The sequence below is a fragment of the Daphnia pulex genome, chromosome 12 (genome assembly GCF_021134715.1).
Source record: "Daphnia pulex isolate KAP4 chromosome 12, ASM2113471v1".
Taxonomy (NCBI): Eukaryota; Metazoa; Arthropoda; class Branchiopoda; order Diplostraca; family Daphniidae; genus Daphnia; species Daphnia pulex.
The window spans coordinates 9,404,151-9,420,034 of NC_060028.1; the positions used below are offsets into that span (position 1 = coordinate 9,404,151).

At 37.7% G+C, this 15,884-nt stretch overlaps 4 protein-coding genes and 4 long non-coding RNA genes across 13 annotated transcripts; 4 read left to right on the top strand and 4 right to left on the bottom strand.

Moving 5' to 3' along the window:
* Positions 1–89: 89 nt before the first annotated feature.
* Positions 90–1,389, bottom strand: LOC124209649. Of its 4 annotated transcripts, none has more exons than XR_006881017.1 (6): positions 1,283–1,375; positions 1,069–1,186; positions 894–992; positions 681–833; positions 480–618; positions 90–361 (listed from the first exon to the last, which is right to left on the bottom strand). It is a non-coding gene; the product is annotated as an uncharacterized LOC124209649 (long non-coding RNA). The 4 variants fall into 4 exon arrangements; XR_006881016.1 differs by having other exon boundaries at positions 91–361; positions 894–995; positions 1,069–1,183; positions 1,283–1,389; XR_006881015.1 differs by having other exon boundaries at positions 94–361; positions 685–833; positions 1,069–1,183; positions 1,283–1,388.
* On the top strand, positions 1,378–2,061 carry LOC124209648. The gene is made up of 3 exons (XR_006881013.1): positions 1,378–1,520; positions 1,582–1,722; positions 1,901–2,061. It is a non-coding gene; the product is annotated as an uncharacterized LOC124209648 (long non-coding RNA).
* A 1,035-nt stretch (positions 2,062–3,096) lies between these two features.
* Positions 3,097–3,726, bottom strand: LOC124208493. The gene is made up of 3 exons (XR_006880470.1): positions 3,666–3,726; positions 3,215–3,541; positions 3,097–3,152 (listed from the first exon to the last, which is right to left on the bottom strand). It is a non-coding gene; the product is annotated as an uncharacterized LOC124208493 (long non-coding RNA).
* Positions 3,727–7,138: 3,412 nt separating this feature from the next.
* On the top strand, positions 7,139–7,577 carry LOC124209091. Its single transcript, XR_006880773.1, has 2 exons — positions 7,139–7,322; positions 7,392–7,577. It is a non-coding gene; the product is annotated as an uncharacterized LOC124209091 (long non-coding RNA).
* Positions 7,578–8,343: 766 nt separating this feature from the next.
* Positions 8,344–10,318, bottom strand: LOC124209088 (transmembrane protein 19-like). 2 transcript variants are annotated; one of them, XM_046606951.1, is made up of 8 exons: positions 9,982–10,318; positions 9,739–9,908; positions 9,553–9,663; positions 9,332–9,469; positions 9,109–9,258; positions 8,941–9,045; positions 8,668–8,883; positions 8,344–8,603 (listed from the first exon to the last, which is right to left on the bottom strand). In XM_046606951.1, the coding sequence occupies exons 2-8, from the start codon at positions 9,875–9,877 to the stop codon at positions 8,443–8,445; spliced, it is 1,020 nt and encodes a 339-aa protein (XP_046462907.1). In that variant the 5' UTR covers positions 9,878–9,908; positions 9,982–10,318; the 3' UTR covers positions 8,344–8,442. The 2 variants fall into 2 exon arrangements, with proteins under 2 accessions (XP_046462907.1, XP_046462908.1); XM_046606952.1 differs by having other exon boundaries at positions 8,668–8,856; positions 9,982–10,178.
* A 130-nt stretch (positions 10,319–10,448) lies between these two features.
* LOC124209089 (2-amino-3-carboxymuconate-6-semialdehyde decarboxylase-like) lies at positions 10,449–12,190 on the top strand. The gene is made up of 7 exons (XM_046606953.1): positions 10,449–10,651; positions 10,716–11,150; positions 11,209–11,297; positions 11,359–11,501; positions 11,559–11,692; positions 11,748–11,843; positions 11,910–12,190. The coding sequence occupies exons 1-7, from the start codon at positions 10,595–10,597 to the stop codon at positions 11,973–11,975; spliced, it is 1,020 nt and encodes a 339-aa protein (XP_046462909.1). The 5' UTR covers positions 10,449–10,594; the 3' UTR covers positions 11,976–12,190.
* LOC124209087 (GTP-binding protein 10-like) lies at positions 12,141–13,827 on the bottom strand. Of its 2 annotated transcripts, none has more exons than XM_046606949.1 (7): positions 13,714–13,827; positions 13,560–13,647; positions 13,453–13,500; positions 13,221–13,385; positions 12,940–13,158; positions 12,496–12,858; positions 12,141–12,435 (listed from the first exon to the last, which is right to left on the bottom strand). In XM_046606949.1, the coding sequence occupies exons 1-7, from the start codon at positions 13,744–13,746 to the stop codon at positions 12,176–12,178; spliced, it is 1,176 nt and encodes a 391-aa protein (XP_046462905.1). In that variant the 5' UTR covers positions 13,747–13,827; the 3' UTR covers positions 12,141–12,175. The 2 variants fall into 2 exon arrangements, with proteins under 2 accessions (XP_046462905.1, XP_046462906.1); XM_046606950.1 differs by having other exon boundaries at positions 13,710–13,773.
* Positions 13,828–14,030: 203 nt separating this feature from the next.
* Positions 14,031–15,867, top strand: LOC124209090 (NECAP-like protein CG9132). Its single transcript, XM_046606954.1, has 5 exons — positions 14,031–14,308; positions 14,726–15,131; positions 15,202–15,310; positions 15,378–15,477; positions 15,537–15,867. The coding sequence occupies exons 1-5, from the start codon at positions 14,223–14,225 to the stop codon at positions 15,568–15,570; spliced, it is 735 nt and encodes a 244-aa protein (XP_046462910.1). The 5' UTR covers positions 14,031–14,222; the 3' UTR covers positions 15,571–15,867.
* Positions 15,868–15,884: the final 17 nt, after the last annotated feature.

Genomic DNA, 15,884 nt, shown 5'->3' on the forward strand with positions numbered 1-15,884 from the left:
TCACATCAACATATTACATTCAATAACAATAGGAAATTAACAATAAATACCTTTTAATTTTCATCGTGAGAAACGTCACAACCAACAACCCATCTCTGCTGCGTCTTGGAACAAAATGGCCGTTAAGCGTCCTCGAAGAGATTCGCGCCACCTGGTGGACATCATTTCAGCCACTTATTCACAGCCACCTATTGACAGCCATTAGATTCCTGTTCCAAATGACAGAACGGAACGGCTGGATTGCTTGCTTGAAGACAGCACGCAGCAGCTCAACTTGAATTCGTTACGCCTTTCACTCGCTGGCACGAAATGAATCAAGTGGAACACCTGGTGGAACACTAGATTACTCCAGCAGCTTTCCCTATGACACAAATACACAAAGTTTTTAGTTAGCTTTTCAGACTTTTTAACTCTTTCAACATAAAAATCTATAATATTAACAGAAAGTGTTGGGGATCAAGGCAAAAAATTTAACTTACAATTTTCTGAAGTAAAGAATAATTTTCCTGCCTTTGGCTGAAAGGCAACAGCACCAGTTATCTGTGTTAGAGTACGTACAGTGAGTTGAGTTTAAAGTTTGAGTTTAACTTTGGCATCAAACAGTTAGTCATGTTGAATCTAAAGTAAATATATCAATAAATATTCCAATATTCTTCCAATAAACTAAAGTTAATGGCTACCTACTGCTCGTGTTAACATTCAGAAAAATACAACACATGTTGGTATGTGCCCAGTGCCCTGCATTTGTTCACATTCCTCTATTAAGCTGCTCACTGCAATAAACCTGAAGATTATCCATGGCCTAGATGATATGATATTTTTCATAGCTTTCCCTACGACAGAAAATAAAAATGACATCAAATAACAGTTTAAAACCCAAAGAAGAATAATACTTGAACGTCAATGAATTATTTGTTGAAAAACATGTTCAGAAACAAACATGTCCACACTAGGGTAGTGACCCAGTAGTGACCTACCAAGGTCAATAGAAACTACTCATAATTAGACAAATAAAGTCTGAGAATAAGTATTTAAAAAAATTGTGACTAAGACATTATTGGTTTTTACCTGTATTAACTGCATGATGCATTCAGCAGAACGACGATTTTTAATAAAAGAGTTGGTGGTAGTAATGGTTGGCTACTTGTATGCTACTGTTTCCTTTCCGCTTTCCCGTTCCTTCCTTCTACAGGTTAGATTGAGAAATTTTTAATTTGATCCAGCACACATACGGAATAAATCACATCACAAACAAGTTGCACAGATATAAACTTGAATTTACTTATGAATTCATCGGTAATTTACTAATTTTCATGGAAAAATAGGAAAACAACAGGACAACCACTCAACACAACAATCCGCAATCTAATGGCTGTCAATAGGTGGCTGTGAATAAGTGGCTGAAATGATGTCCACCAGGTGGCGCGAATCTCTTCGGGGACGCTTATCGGCCATTTTGATCCAAGACGCAGCAGAAGTGGGTTGTTGGTTGTGACGTTTCTCACGATGAAAATTATAAGGTATTTATTGTTAAATTTCCTATTGTTATTGAATGTAAAATGTTGATGTGAAAATTTACAGGTGATTTAGCATGTAGAAACCAATTTGCCAAATCATTCAACTCAAGACTTGGGAAGTGCCTGTACATTTCCGAAATGGCGTGCCTCGTGTGTCTCGCTGCCTGTTCTTTGGCTTACGTCTCACCCCAATCAACAGTAAAAAGTAATTATTTTGATCAAATGTCTTGCAAAAGTACTATAGATTTAGTTTACTATAGAAACTTTGAATCAGATACCAAAGTTTTTCTGTTGGACTGCGTAGTTTTCTGTCGCTCTGTATTCTTTTGTTATAATGTGTACACAGTTGTGTTTCTCAAAAATAATTTTCTTTTCTTTAACAGGTAAAAGAAATGCTGGTGGTTACCTTGTTTCAGCCAAATGGTGAAAGGTGTGACAAAGACAGATTGAACCGTTGTTGTATGCTGAATGTGATTGCAGTGTAATCCAGAAGTTGCTGTGCTGTTGTAGCTGTTCCATCTGGGTTCCTGACTTCACAATTTTTGTGTTGTCGTTTTCATCCATGCCATATGAAATTGCTCTGCCAGTGATATTTTGTGTTGCTGCGTTAAAAGTTTGATCTGTTGTCTTTTGAGTTTTCATTCAATCATGCAGTATACGACTGAGGCAACCTGATTAATGTCAGGTTTGAAACAGTCGAGAACTGCTAGATAAAACAAGCTTTCTGCGCCAAACAAATAATAATTTGCATATAACTTGCATCATGTTATTATCGCGGTAGAGAAAGCGACAGGCCCCCCCCCCCTGGGGGCCATAGGAAAAATGTATATGATCTATGTGAATATTATAAAAATAAATTTTGCATACAATAAAATATTCAAGTTAAATTTTTTCGCGATAATTTTTAAAAAACTTTGTAAGGGGAATTTTTTTAAATTTTTTTTCAAAAAGAAAAGTCTGGACTTAGCAGAAATAATGGGTGTGGACTTTGAATTTTTAGAAAAATATTGTTTGTTGGACTTTGAATTTTAATGATAGAAGAAAATTTGTTTTAAATATTTTTGAAATTTAAAACAGGAGTTTGAATTTTAATTGTTGTATTTTGCAAGATCAATTTGTAAGTTTACATAGCACTCAAAAATATTTTTGACATTATGCAATGATCAGCAGGAGGAAAGGTACTTAGAGAAAATAGACATGCAATTGTGATTTATCAATCAATCTTGTATTTCAGCAATCTTTCAACACATATAGAGAAATACTTCAGAGGTGACATAGTCGTGAAAATTGCAATAAATATGAACCTAAGTTTGGTAGAAGTTTCGAGCAGGGCAATACTTAATTTCGTCAATGTAAACTAGGCAGTAATGGGCGGCTTCTTCGGTGTAGTACTTGGGGGCTGCGGTGTTGTAGCTAGGTGTAGTATAGGTTGTGGTGTAGTAGATTGGAACATCAGTGTAGTATTGTTGTTCAACGTAGCACGAAAGAGCAGCTTTTGTGTAGGAAGTCGGGACTGCGTAATACTTGGCCGCCTCAGTTGTGGTTGTGTAGATCGGGGCAGAGAAGTACTTTAAAGGTTCGGTGTAGTATTCGACCGTCTTGGTGGAGAAATCATCGGGAGCCTCGGTGTAGCAGCTGGGAAAGAGAGAAGCATTTAGGAAAATCGGTGCAACAAGTAGCTGAGAACAGAGTAATACTTAGAAACCTCAGTGTAGTAGGATAGGCAGTATACGTAATCATGTAGTACTCCGTCGCCTAGATGGTGTAGTAACTCAGGGCAGAGTAATACTTCAGGGCATCAGTGTAGTGGCTCGGGGAAGCGTAAGTTGTAGTATAAAACTCTGGTGCTTTGGTGGTGTAGTACTGGAAGACATCGGTGCAGGAACTGATTGTTGCGTTAGTTGTGTAGGAAAGCGGCGGCGTAGCGGTTTGGTTTCCGCCATACCAAGGAGACATCGCTGCACCAGCAGTCGATCCAGCCAACAACGATACAACACCCAACAGGAGCACGACACCAAAGATAACTAAACAGTAAATAAATTTAAAAATTAATATTAAATATTAACAGGCATATTAAAAAATAGAAAAAAATATATAATTGATACAAAATATAACGAATACAAAACAAGTAAAAATAAGAATATTTACCCATAATTGCGAATCGGTTACACGCTGAGGAATGCAGTTGGTGACAGATAGGGCACTGCAGTTCGGGCACGACTTCTTTTTTTTTTTTGACGACTCCTTTTACGCACAGTAATACTTCGGGACGTAGGTGTAGTAGCTCGGGGCAGCGTAGGTTGTAGAGTAGTACTTGAGCGCTTCAGTGTTGTAGTAATGCGGGGCCTCGGTGTAGTAGGCAGGAGCAGCATACATAGACGTGTAGAATTCCGGTGCCTTAGTGATGTAGTACTGAGGAGCATCGGTGTTGTAAACTAGGCAGCATACGTTGGTGTGTAAAAAGCGGCTTCTTCGGTGTAGTACTTGGGGGCTGCGGTGTAGCGTAGGTCGTGGTGTAGTAAACTAGAGCATCAGTGTAGTATTTCTGTTCAACGTAGTACGAAAGAGCAGCTTCTGTGTAGGAAGTCGGGACTGCGTAATACATGGCCGCCTCAGTTGTGGTTGTGTAGATCGCGGCAGAGTAGTACTTAACCGCTTCGGTGTAGTATTCGACCGTTTGGATGGAGTAATCAGCGGGAGCCTCAGTGTAGCAGCTGGGAACAGAGCAGTATTTAGGATAATCGGTGCAATAAGTAGCTGAGAACAGAGTAATACTTGGGAGTCTCGGTGTAGTAGGATTGGGCAGCAGGCGTAGTCATGCTCCGTCGCCTTGGTGGTGTAGTAACTCGGGGCAGAGTAATACTTCAGGGCGTCAGTGTAGTGGCCGGTAGTGCCCAGGGGCAGCGTAAGTTGTGGTTTAAAACTCCGGTGCTTTAATGGTGTAGTACTTGAAGACCTCGGTGCAGGAACTGGTTGTTGCGTAAGTTGCTTTTGGGTAGTAAGGCGGCGGCGTTGTGGTTTGGTATCCGCCATACCAAGGAGACATCAGTAAACCAGTGGTCGACCCACCAATCAACGATACAACACCCAACAGCATACGACGCCTTATTAACTAGACAGTAAACAAATTAAAACATAAATATTCAATAATAATTTACACATTAACAAACAGAAAATAATTGGTATTAATAGAAAACTCCATGTAAAGACAGAATATTTACCCATGTATGCGAACTGGCAATACGGTGAAGAAGGCAGATGGTGACAGATAGTGCGCTGCAGTTGTTGCCGTGTCGGAGATGCTCACTCGACTGATGTCTCTGGCCTTTTCTCTCTCCTTTTTATACGATTTTTTGATCACCCTCACCTCTTAAGCCTTGCGGGTATTGTACCTGTTTGATAATGATGAAACACGTACCTTTCTCACCCAACCTCTCCGCCGTCGCATGATACGTTTTATGTAATGATCTCCGTGACCTTCAAGCGCGAAGGAAATGCAAAATGGCCTTTCCTTCTTTTAGGTTGGCGTTGCTGGGGATGGGTCTACAATAACCAAAATCAAAATGAATACCAAACGGCTGAGCCTTTTGGCTATTATACCTGCTTGATAATGACGAAACACGTACCTTTCTCACCCAACCTCTACACCACCGCATTGACAGTTTTACACGTAATGTTCACCGTGACCTTCAAGCGTGAAGGACACGGCAGCGATCACGTGGAGAAAGGCAAAAGATCTTCGGCATGCTTTCACAAAATAAATTGAAGTAGATTAAAAAATGGATCGTTCGAAAAGTCAAAACTCTAACGATTAACTTACATGCCTTAGAATTGTTCACTTTCGATTAAGCCTGGTCGAATGGCGTGGAAATACCTCATCACTTTGCAAAATCAAAGCGTGCTGGCTAAATTTGCACCGTAAAACTCGACTGAAAAAAAAAGAAGTACAAACGCAGAAGCAAACAACATAACATAACATAACAAAGCAACGTAACATCCGACATTGGGCAGTGCGACATTTGTGGTAGAGCGAAAGTTTACATGGAAATGGTCTAGTTAAACGTTGACTTATTACCTAAACTATCCCGATTGCAAATGGCAAAGTATCTGGTTGCGAAGTTGGTAACGACCCCAGCTGACACAAACGCACTTCAACAGCCACAGAACTTCACACTTAATTGTCTTACTCGTGATAAATCTTTCTTTTTTTCTGTAGGTTACGGTGGATATTGATATTTGAAGAGCAGCATTGGAATGCAACGGGTTGTCTGGGCTAAAAGCCCTACTTAATAGATTCCTTCCTAAAAAGCTACAGCTGGTGAGATAAATGTGGGACGGGTAAAAAATATATAACAACCTAACCTATCACCTATGTTACTTGCAAAAAATATATATTGGCTTTGCAACTGTTGCTCTGTATTTATGAAACATGATTTTTTTACTGAAGATTATTCTGTAGGTTTTTTAATATACAAATTTTTATTAAGGTTATGATATGAGCACATAGATGCATTTTCTGAACGGTAATAGAGTAATTGAATTTAATAATGATGGCTTTTATTTTCAAAACCCACACTTCAACTAAACGGGGAAGGGGGAACCAAGAAGACTAGAACTTACAAGAAGATAAATTAAGGGGCTAGCTTACTTTCACTACTCTCCAACAACTGGCAAATGTAGGCGTCAGATGTTCTCATCAGTACCCTGGCCAGCAAGCCAATAATAAAAACAATTCAAAGACCAAATAATCCATCAGGACTTCGGCTTACTAACTAGGCCAATTTGAAATGGACCTATTAAACAAATGTCTCATTCAATCTGATTTTTACTCCAGATGTTAACCCCCAGATTCCAAAGTCTCTAGTGGTTCTTTAAGACGAGAAAGTGACTTGCAGCAGCTTTTTCACACTCTCGTGCAGTCGTAACACTTCGTTTGCGACTCGCAAGAAATACCTAAATTTAAGAATTATTAAACACAGAGTTTAAAGCTAGTAGATTATCGGTTGATAATAAACAGAAATAAATGGTGAGTAACTACGTGTGTCGGAGCGGAAGTACATGTAAAGTGCATCCTCCTCATCCTCCTGATAATCCCAGTGGGTGAGTGCCCACCGGTGAGCGTTGGTTAGTGCTGTCAGTTTCCATTTCCAAACAACTATAACGGTGGTGAGAATCTCAGCCTGAAAGGCGAGAATATTTAGATGTAAATTTAAACAATATATAGCAACAGCTAGCAATACCTCAAATCTATCAATGATGTTACATTGTCCTAAATTAGAACTAAGTTGCGGTCACCACAACCTCTTGAGTGGCAGCATTATTTTACTATTATCTGCAAAAGAGAAGAGATAGCAGCAAAGATTTACCACAATTTAACAGGGGAAGTTAACCTGAAATATTATCATAAAAGTTAAATGTCAATAGAAACTTGTTTGCTTTGGAAGACATAGCTTGCATTATTGGATTGGATACCTTGATTTCTATTATCACAAGCACCTAGATCACACAAAAACTTCAGCTGAAATTTAAGCTAAAACAATAAGTCAGAAAGCAACAACCAACAAGAACCATTAGCTATATGTTGTGTTATCAATTCATTTAAAATGGTCCAATAACTTACCTAAAACTCCTAATCTAAATTTGTTTGGTTTTTTTTTTAAGTAACTTGTGATGTGTTTTGTTTGGTGTAACTTAGGACCAGACGAAGCCAGACAAGTTGTTGCATTCCAATGCTGCTCTCCAATTATCAATGGCCATCGAAACCAACAGGAGTCAGGAAAAAAGAAAGATTTGTCACACTCACAGGTAAGGTAAAGTGCAGAATTACAGGAATAAAGCTAAAAGGGTGATACAGGTGAATATTAATTTAATTAGATGCCCATTCCCTAGAGTGAGGATCAAATGAGCCTGGAATATGCTGCTGTTGTGAGACAGGGTAGTGTGGAACAGATTTTTCATCTTTAGTCTTTACCATCATTTGTGATTAACTTGGTGTTTGCCGTTGCCTTGTAGTACGTAGCCTAGTAGTGTCCACAATGAATAGAAACACATTCTGAATAACTGGCAGGTTTACCTTACCAACTGAGTGTTTTCCCTTTCAGCAATCCACTGTCCAGCACTGTTGACCTGAAACGTACATGGAACCACTTGCAGACAACATGAAAGGATATCTGACTTTCAGTCAGCGTCTCGTAAACAAATAGCAATTATTTCGTCCTCACGAAATAAACACTCGCGACAATAGAATTCCAAAAAATTCTTTCCTTCACATTTATTTTAGCGGTTAGCAGACGAATTAATTCAGCATCAACTCAACAGCATCCGCATGAATTTTCGTACCTCAGTTGTTTTTCCTGTTGTGTGAAATTTTCAAATTTAAAATGAATTTTTTCGAATGGAAGTTTGGAATTGGAACTGATATTTAATATTAATTGTGAGGGACTGTAGAATATGAGGACTTTAACAATCCTTCCAGTAATGATTAAATTCGTAATACTGTACTTGATAATAGTATCAAATTGTTCGATGATTAAAGGACTTGAAGACAGAGTTGAGAGTTCCAATAAACTTTGGTTCACTTTGGCTTTGGCATCAAACAGTCATGTTGAATCAAAAGAAAATATTCCAACATTAATGCAATAGACTAAAGTTAATTGCTACATACTGCTTGAGTAAAAAATTCAGATAAATACAACACATGTGATATGTGCATACCAGCAACAAAAAAACTTGATTAGAAACCCTTCGGGTATCTCTTAAAAATTTATATTACTAAAAATCATTAAAAAAACAACAAAAAATCACCTGTAGATCGTACACGGAAAAGTAAATTTGAGTATTTGTAATTAAAAAATAAAAAATTAAAATCAAGTGGTAACAACATTGATTCATTTAACTGAACACAATTTATATTTAACATAGCAAACTAATTTGGCCAAAAAAAGATGGATCCCCACGTAACAAAAAGTGCGGCTAGAAAGGACGAGAGTAAGTTGACACTATGGTTATCTAGCCAGGGAGATCCGCAAATTTTTTTTACGCCTTGACGCGGATGTTCTACTAAGACTCCAGTTTTTTCGTCAATACCTGGCAATCGTAAAGCATGATCGACCAAATGGGCTTTCGCAATATTTTCCAAACGTTTACTTACCAGAGAACTGACAAGTAGCTCCAAGAAAGGAGTCAATCAGACTTCCAATCAGTCCACCAAACAATCCCGTAAAGATAAGGGGCCATTGGCTGATGTTAACTTCTAGAATGTCGCCATCCAAGCGAAAAAGAAGAGCAATGTAATAGGCTACACCAACTGCAAGCCCACCAAGAGCACTCATTAAAACACCTATGAAGGTGATACCGCCGTTGGTCCCTTAAAAAAAAATTTTTTTATGTCAGTTAAGAAAGTTACGCTTTAACACAATTTTACCACGAGGTACGGGTTTCCAAGTTGTCACTAATCGTGGTGTAGCGTCAGTCATCACTGTTCCGAATTCAGATGCCCAAGTGTCCCCGTTTGCGCAAGATATTGTACCTGAAGCCATAGTTAATTTCGCACATTACTTCGAACAGATACAGCAAGAGTAATTGGGTTTACTAAGAATGGCAATTGAAAGCCATGACTGCCGGTAATGATGACGAAAATCAATCGGATGTTCTCCAGATCCAGATTCGATAAAATAGATAACACCGAGGTAAGCAGCAACTCCTCCATTGCAAACGACCTGAATCCAATTTCTTTGGCCACCTAAATGAATTTAAAGGCATGCTCCAGAACATATTTTCTTTTGGCTGCTGGTTTTGGTATTTGAACAAATTACCCTTTTTGAAATCTTCTTCTAATGATTTTTTATTTTCACTTCTGAATTTGGTTGCCCATGAAGAAGAAATGAAAAACATCATCAGGCTGGCTAAAAAGGCATAGCTGGTAATGGTTAGAATAAAACCAACACAATATCCTAAATAGATTTGTTTGACAATTAGATTTTTTGATAACGGAATTAAAGGATTGACATTTTACAGATCAAATATATAAGATTACCTAGGATAGCTCCACTCAAATTAAGGCTTTGCTTCTGGAGACCCCTATATGAAATGATGGCAGGAACTAAAGTTGCGCTGAACCATCTTAAAGGAGAAGTATCAGAAACATCTTTGGTAAAATGATTTGATACACAATTATTATTGACTTGAATGTGGTGTAGATAATGTTAAACATATCGATTACCATCTGCACTAAGATAGTTTGAGCGTATGTTACCAAATATCCAAAGCGCCAGTGAAATTGGAATAATAACCAGACCAATAATAACTGGCTTAAGAAAAATTGTACCCGGCACCAATTTTGTATGCTCCAATTTGTTCATTTTGAAAAAAAAAAATTACTTTTTTCAGAAGCTGTTGGAAATAAAGAAGGTAAAGAATTATTACGTGTGTCATAGAAATGTTAGTAAATCCTGAAGCTACAAACCCGACATTCAGACTTTCAGAGGTGTTGAAGAATTCTTATCAAAACGTACAACTCCCAAGCCACTTTGCAGTAGACAAAACATACGTTTAAATTAGTGTTTTGATACGTGGGATCGTCCTACAGTTTGTGATTGGTGAGCAGTCCAGCTGTAAACAACGTATGAGATCGGAATGAAACAGCCAAACAGGACACTATTTACAACTACAGCAGCCCTACAAAATAGATTTTCTGCAAAGAACGATCGACACGCACCAAGCGGATTGAATATAAAACTATCATGTTAAATTAATTAGAAATTTATGATTTTTCCCCGTTTGTCGTAGTTGCGCATAAAACACGGGAAACCTAACCAGTATCCACAGATTTATTTAGAGAATTTTTTTCATTTCTCTACTTCTGTAATTTGGGAAGCTAAGTTTTTTACTGTAAATAGGTAAAGCTAGTTGGGCAACCAAAAGATTTGCTGAAACCACATTGCCAACGGCTAGTCGGCTACTATACTTGTCAGTCAAGCACCGCACACTCTGTAATCGGTAAGCTTTTTTGCGGCTGCGCACTCCAACGTTTCCCGGACAAACTAGGGCGGTTATTTCGAACATACAACATTACTACGATGAAAATCGACATCCACACTCATATTTTGCCGAAGACATGGCCCAACTTAGCTGAGGTATGAAAAACATGTATGAAAACATTTTAACTAGATGCTATATATATCTAAATGGAATTTGTAGCGCTATGGCTACGGTGGATTTGTACAACTGGAACACGATGCTGATAATGGAGAAACTGCTAAAATGATGAAAGATGGAAAGCTTTTCAGAGTTGTGGAGAAAAACTGCTGGGACATTGAATCTCGAATTGCTGACATGGAAAAATTCAAGGTTTCTGTCCAGGTGTTATCTACTGTACCTGTTATGTTCAGCTACTGGGCCAAGGCTGCAGATGCATTGGATTTATCAAAAATTTTGAATGATGACCTGGCTGGAATGGTCAATAAGTATCCTTCAAAGTTTGTTGCCCTTGGAACTGTCCCAATGCAAGATCCTCTTCTAGCAGCAGAGGAGATCAAGAGATGTGTAGTGGACCTTGGAATGTCTGGGATTCAGATTGGCTCACATATTAACAATTGGAATTTGGATGCCCCAGAATTAATTCCTGTTTGGAAAGTGAGTTGCATCTCAGTTACAAACCTACCATTGTTCAGCTCGAATTTTTCTTTTTCAGACCTGTGAGGATTTAAAATGTTCTGTATTTGTACATCCTTGGGATATGCCTAGTCTGGATGGAAGGCATAGCAAATATTGGATGCCTTGGTAACCTAATTTTGGTAGGCAAAGAAGGATGTGTTAATCAATGATAATCGACAATTATTAGGCTCGTCGGAATGCCAATGGAGACTACTACGGCAATCTGTAGTATGGTCATGGGAGGAGTTCTGCACAATTTCCCTGGTCTTAAAGTTTGTTTTGCTCATGGAGGCGGATCCTACCCTTTCACAATTGGAAGAATTGAACACGGTAGTTACAACCATCACAAGTTTTTTTGAATTTCTACGTCACTTATTGTTTTAAAAGGCTACAAGGTAAGGCCAGATTTGTGCGCCACAAACTGTTCACGCAGTCCCCGTGAATTTTGTGGAAAATTTTACACAGATTCTCTTGTTCACGATTCAAATGCATTGCGTATGCTACTTGACGTCATTGGAAAGGTATAAAATATCTCGATGTGTCTTAACTTTTAAAAGTAAGAATTGTTTGATTTAGGACCGTGTCATGCTTGGAACCGATTATCCGTTTCCGTTGGGAGAGTTGGAGCCTGGTTCACTTATTGAATCCATGGACGATTTGGGGTATTTGAAGGTAGTCAGAAGTTAAACAAATGTTTAGTTGACTTGAAAGTAGAAATTCAAGTTTTATCGTCTTTAGGAAAAGTTACTTTATGAAAACGCCATGGAATTTCTTAATGTCGATCGTTCGAGATTTGAAAACTAAAATTGAACAGAAAAATGGTTAAAAAATACGGTGATGGTTCACTTTAAAAGAAAGATATCTGATCTGCGATATTATGATGATCAAAATTACCTGTTGGTCAAAGCTATACTTTTGGGGGATTATCCCGTTACCTTTACCTTAACATTGAAGAAACAAAAAATTTAGTTATTTTTAAAAGATCTAATCAGAAGTAATACACATCATATTAAACTCGATGAACTATGTTCAGTTAACGCATTTTGCAGTTTTTTCCTTTGCTTTGCGACTTGGATATCATCTTCAAGCTGCTGGACTGGTAACTGGCTTATTTCATAATCTGCATTGACATCTAAATGGTGCCGAAGTTTAAGAGCAAGTTGTTGAACAGATGTGGGATCTTCCTGAACCGACATATTCAAGATTTCATCAAATGCAATCGGTTGTTCAGGTTGCATTACTTTCGGTAGTAAATGGAGATTTTCTGCATTTAAAAACATGTTCAATTGCAGAGAATATTACAAGAAAAAACAAATTTAACTACCTTTGTAGTTGGACAGTAGATCTTTCAATTTTTCCCACTTTTTCTGCGCTCCTTCAGTATCCATTTTGTTGATGACGAGCAATGTAGGTTTTGAAAGAATATCTTTACCGTAGAGTTCTAGTTCTCTGTTGAGAAGAGCAATAGTTTCAAAAGGTTTTCGGTGTGGATATTCATGGCTTAGTTGGAAACCATTGATATCTATCATAAAGACTAAGAGTTTCGTTCGCTCGATGTGTTTAAGGAATCGATGACCCAGCCCACGATTCAGATGAGCTCCTTCGATGAGCCCAGGTAAATCAGCCATTGTTATTTGTCTGAGATCATCATACATAATAACACCCAATTGAGGTCTCAAAGTGGTAACTTAAAAAATAAAAAAGAAAGCCATGGATAATTTCTGTATAATAATTATTATATAATTATGAAATAATGGACTTAACCTACAAGGATAGGCTGCCACTCGAGGATTGGCTTTGGATATGGCTTTTAATAAAGATGATTTTCCTGCATTTGGAAAACCTACAAGACCAATATCAGCTATCAACTTTAAGTCAAGGGTAATTTTAAGGTCGTCTCCCTTAAGGCCATTGAACTGAGTAGCTGGTTGTCCTCCAATTCCTCCTTTAGCAACCACAACTTGCTCATCTGTTTTGTTTAGTTCACCTAACAATAATATGATTTAGAATTTTCCAAAACACAAATGATGATACAAGTTTAATACCAACCTAATTTAACTCCAGTTTGGGAAATCACTGTTACACCAGTAGGAACTGGTAATATGAAATCTGCTCCGTTTTCACCACACAATCTGTGTGCATGACTGTTTTCTCCTTCAGCTGCCTTAATTAATCTCGTAGGAACTTTATGAAGGACTTTTTTAAGTGTCATTTCTACAAAGAGATGACAAAGCTATGTACTTGTGTTTTGCTATTAACTGTTTTATAAAATAACTGATACCTTCATCAGCAACAAAAATTACATTCCCTCCTTTTCCACCAATACCACCTTCATAAAATTCTAACTGTTAACATTAATACTGACTTCGGATTTGTTTTAACACTTACCATATTTTGGATGGCCATTACCACCGGGACCACCACGTATAGTCAGTTTTAAAGAGTCAATAAATTTCCCGGTACTCTTTCCCCTTACCTTTAGTAAATTTTAATGAAAAAGATACTACATGAAATTTAAGTTAACACATTATTCTTTACCTACTTTACAGAATCGTAAGACTGTGCAAAACACCATGATGATGTTTTACCTTTTTATTTCCCACCACCGAAAATCGGACTTTTTGTTATTCCACGTTCTAGCAGACAAACTATACTACTAGGGTCATGCTAAACAGTTGGTTTCAAAGAAGGGGCGATTTTTCCTATAAAACTAATTTAAAAGTAAATTTATGATCATTTTATCATAGAATCCTAAACGTCATTATTATTATATTAATTGTTGCATTCTATAGACCCATAGACGTACCGTATCAAAAATGTTTTTGAAATTTGTTTTAGAGAAGCTGTTTAGCTAAAAGTATCCGCCTCCAATCAGATGTTAGTTAACTGATAATAGTAAAGTCTGCTCTTTCTTTTAGCTGTCAGTTTTCTTTCATGAAGTTTTTCTTTTGCAGCTGAAATTAGGTTGCTGACGATCAGACTAGTAGATCTACAATCACTTTAGATTGGTAGTCTGTTTGCTGTGTACTGAATTTGCCCAGTTGAAGCGCTATGGAAGACTACGAAGCAATTTTACTAGTTAAGCAGGAAGTTTTTGTTTTTAAAATACCTCCACGTACTTCCAATCGAGGATACAGGTAATTCTTCAAGATTTTCCCGTGATAGTTTGCTTTATATTTATTGACATTTTCTTCTAACTTTCGTTAGCATATGTTTTAAATATTTCTTTAAAATTCTTTTACTTTGACACTACATGAGCTATTATGCCAAGACATAGATCATTTTAAAAGATAAATTTCCTAAAAACATAATATATTTCAAGCCTATTTCCAATCATCTGTTTCCTTTTTATAGTAGCATTGTTGAAATACTAAGAAGAGAAGCCTGCAAAGATTAGCTTACAAAGTTTAGACAAGATGAGCTTGAGTACAATGTGCCAATAAGATAATAAACACATTCCTTTGAGCTGTAAAAAACAAACAAACATAAAATTTGTTATCATCTTAACCATGCTTCATCTACCTAAATTTCAATTTTGTTTATGTTCAATGCAGAGCTGCAGATTGGAATTTATCTACCCCCGACTGGACAGGTCGAATGCGTCTGTTAGCTAAAGGTACCGAATGCATTCTCAAGTTAGAAGATAAAGTTAGCGGAGAGCTGTTCGCAAAGTGTCCCGTTGATACGTATCCTGGGATTGCTATTGAAGCAGTGAGCGACTCCTCAAGATATTTTGTAGTCCGCATTCAAGATGATTCAGGACGGGCTGCTTTCATTGGTGTGGGCTTTGCTGACCGTTCAGACAGTTTTGATTTAAACGTTGCACTTCAAGATCACTTCAAGTGGGTCAAACAAAGCCAAGAGATTGAAAAGGAAGGTACAACGGAAGAGGCTGCTAAACCCCGATTAGATCTCAGTTTCAAGGCCGGAGAAACCATCAAAATCAACATGAAAATTGGGGTATTATATGCGATTAAAGTGTCAACAGGAAACCTCTCGAGAAATGTTTTCTAACCCGATTAATTTCTAGAAAAAAGACGGGGACAGTGTTACCAAGCCAAAAGCCAAAACCTTAGGAGGATTGCCTCCTCCTCCGGGTGGTGTGCGCTTAGCCCCACCTGGAGCCAAGTTAACTGATGGTCTTTAAACACCTAAACATTTTCTCGATTTACACAGACCAAATAATAACAAACATTTTATGTGTAGGTGCTGATGGTGGCTTTAAACAACAATCAGAACCGCAACAACAAGAATGGGGCGATTTCACGAGTGCTGGACCTAGCCCTAACACAGCAGCTTCTCCAAAGTAATTTTCTCTGCGATAAAGTTAACGAATTTGAGTTAACAACTCTTGTTTGTTTACAGAGCACCAGTGAGTTCCAATTGGGTTCAATTTTGAATCGAGTCAGAACATTTACAAAATTTGATCTTGGTCTTCTTTAATACGAATCTGGCATAAAAGAACGGCGACTGATTGGCTGTAAAAGAGTAAAGTCTTTCTGTTCTCTCACATTCCTCCCTATTGTTGAGTTAAACCGAATCTGAATGTTAATTCAATTTGTTATCAATCACTTACCCCATAACTCCTCTATATGAATAGGTTCAGTGTTGTTGTATTATTGATTGGGTATTATCGTAGTAGTGCATGTTTGTGTTGCTACAGCCAGTCTTCTCATACAACGGTTACTTAAAAACTCATATTTCCCTTTTCGT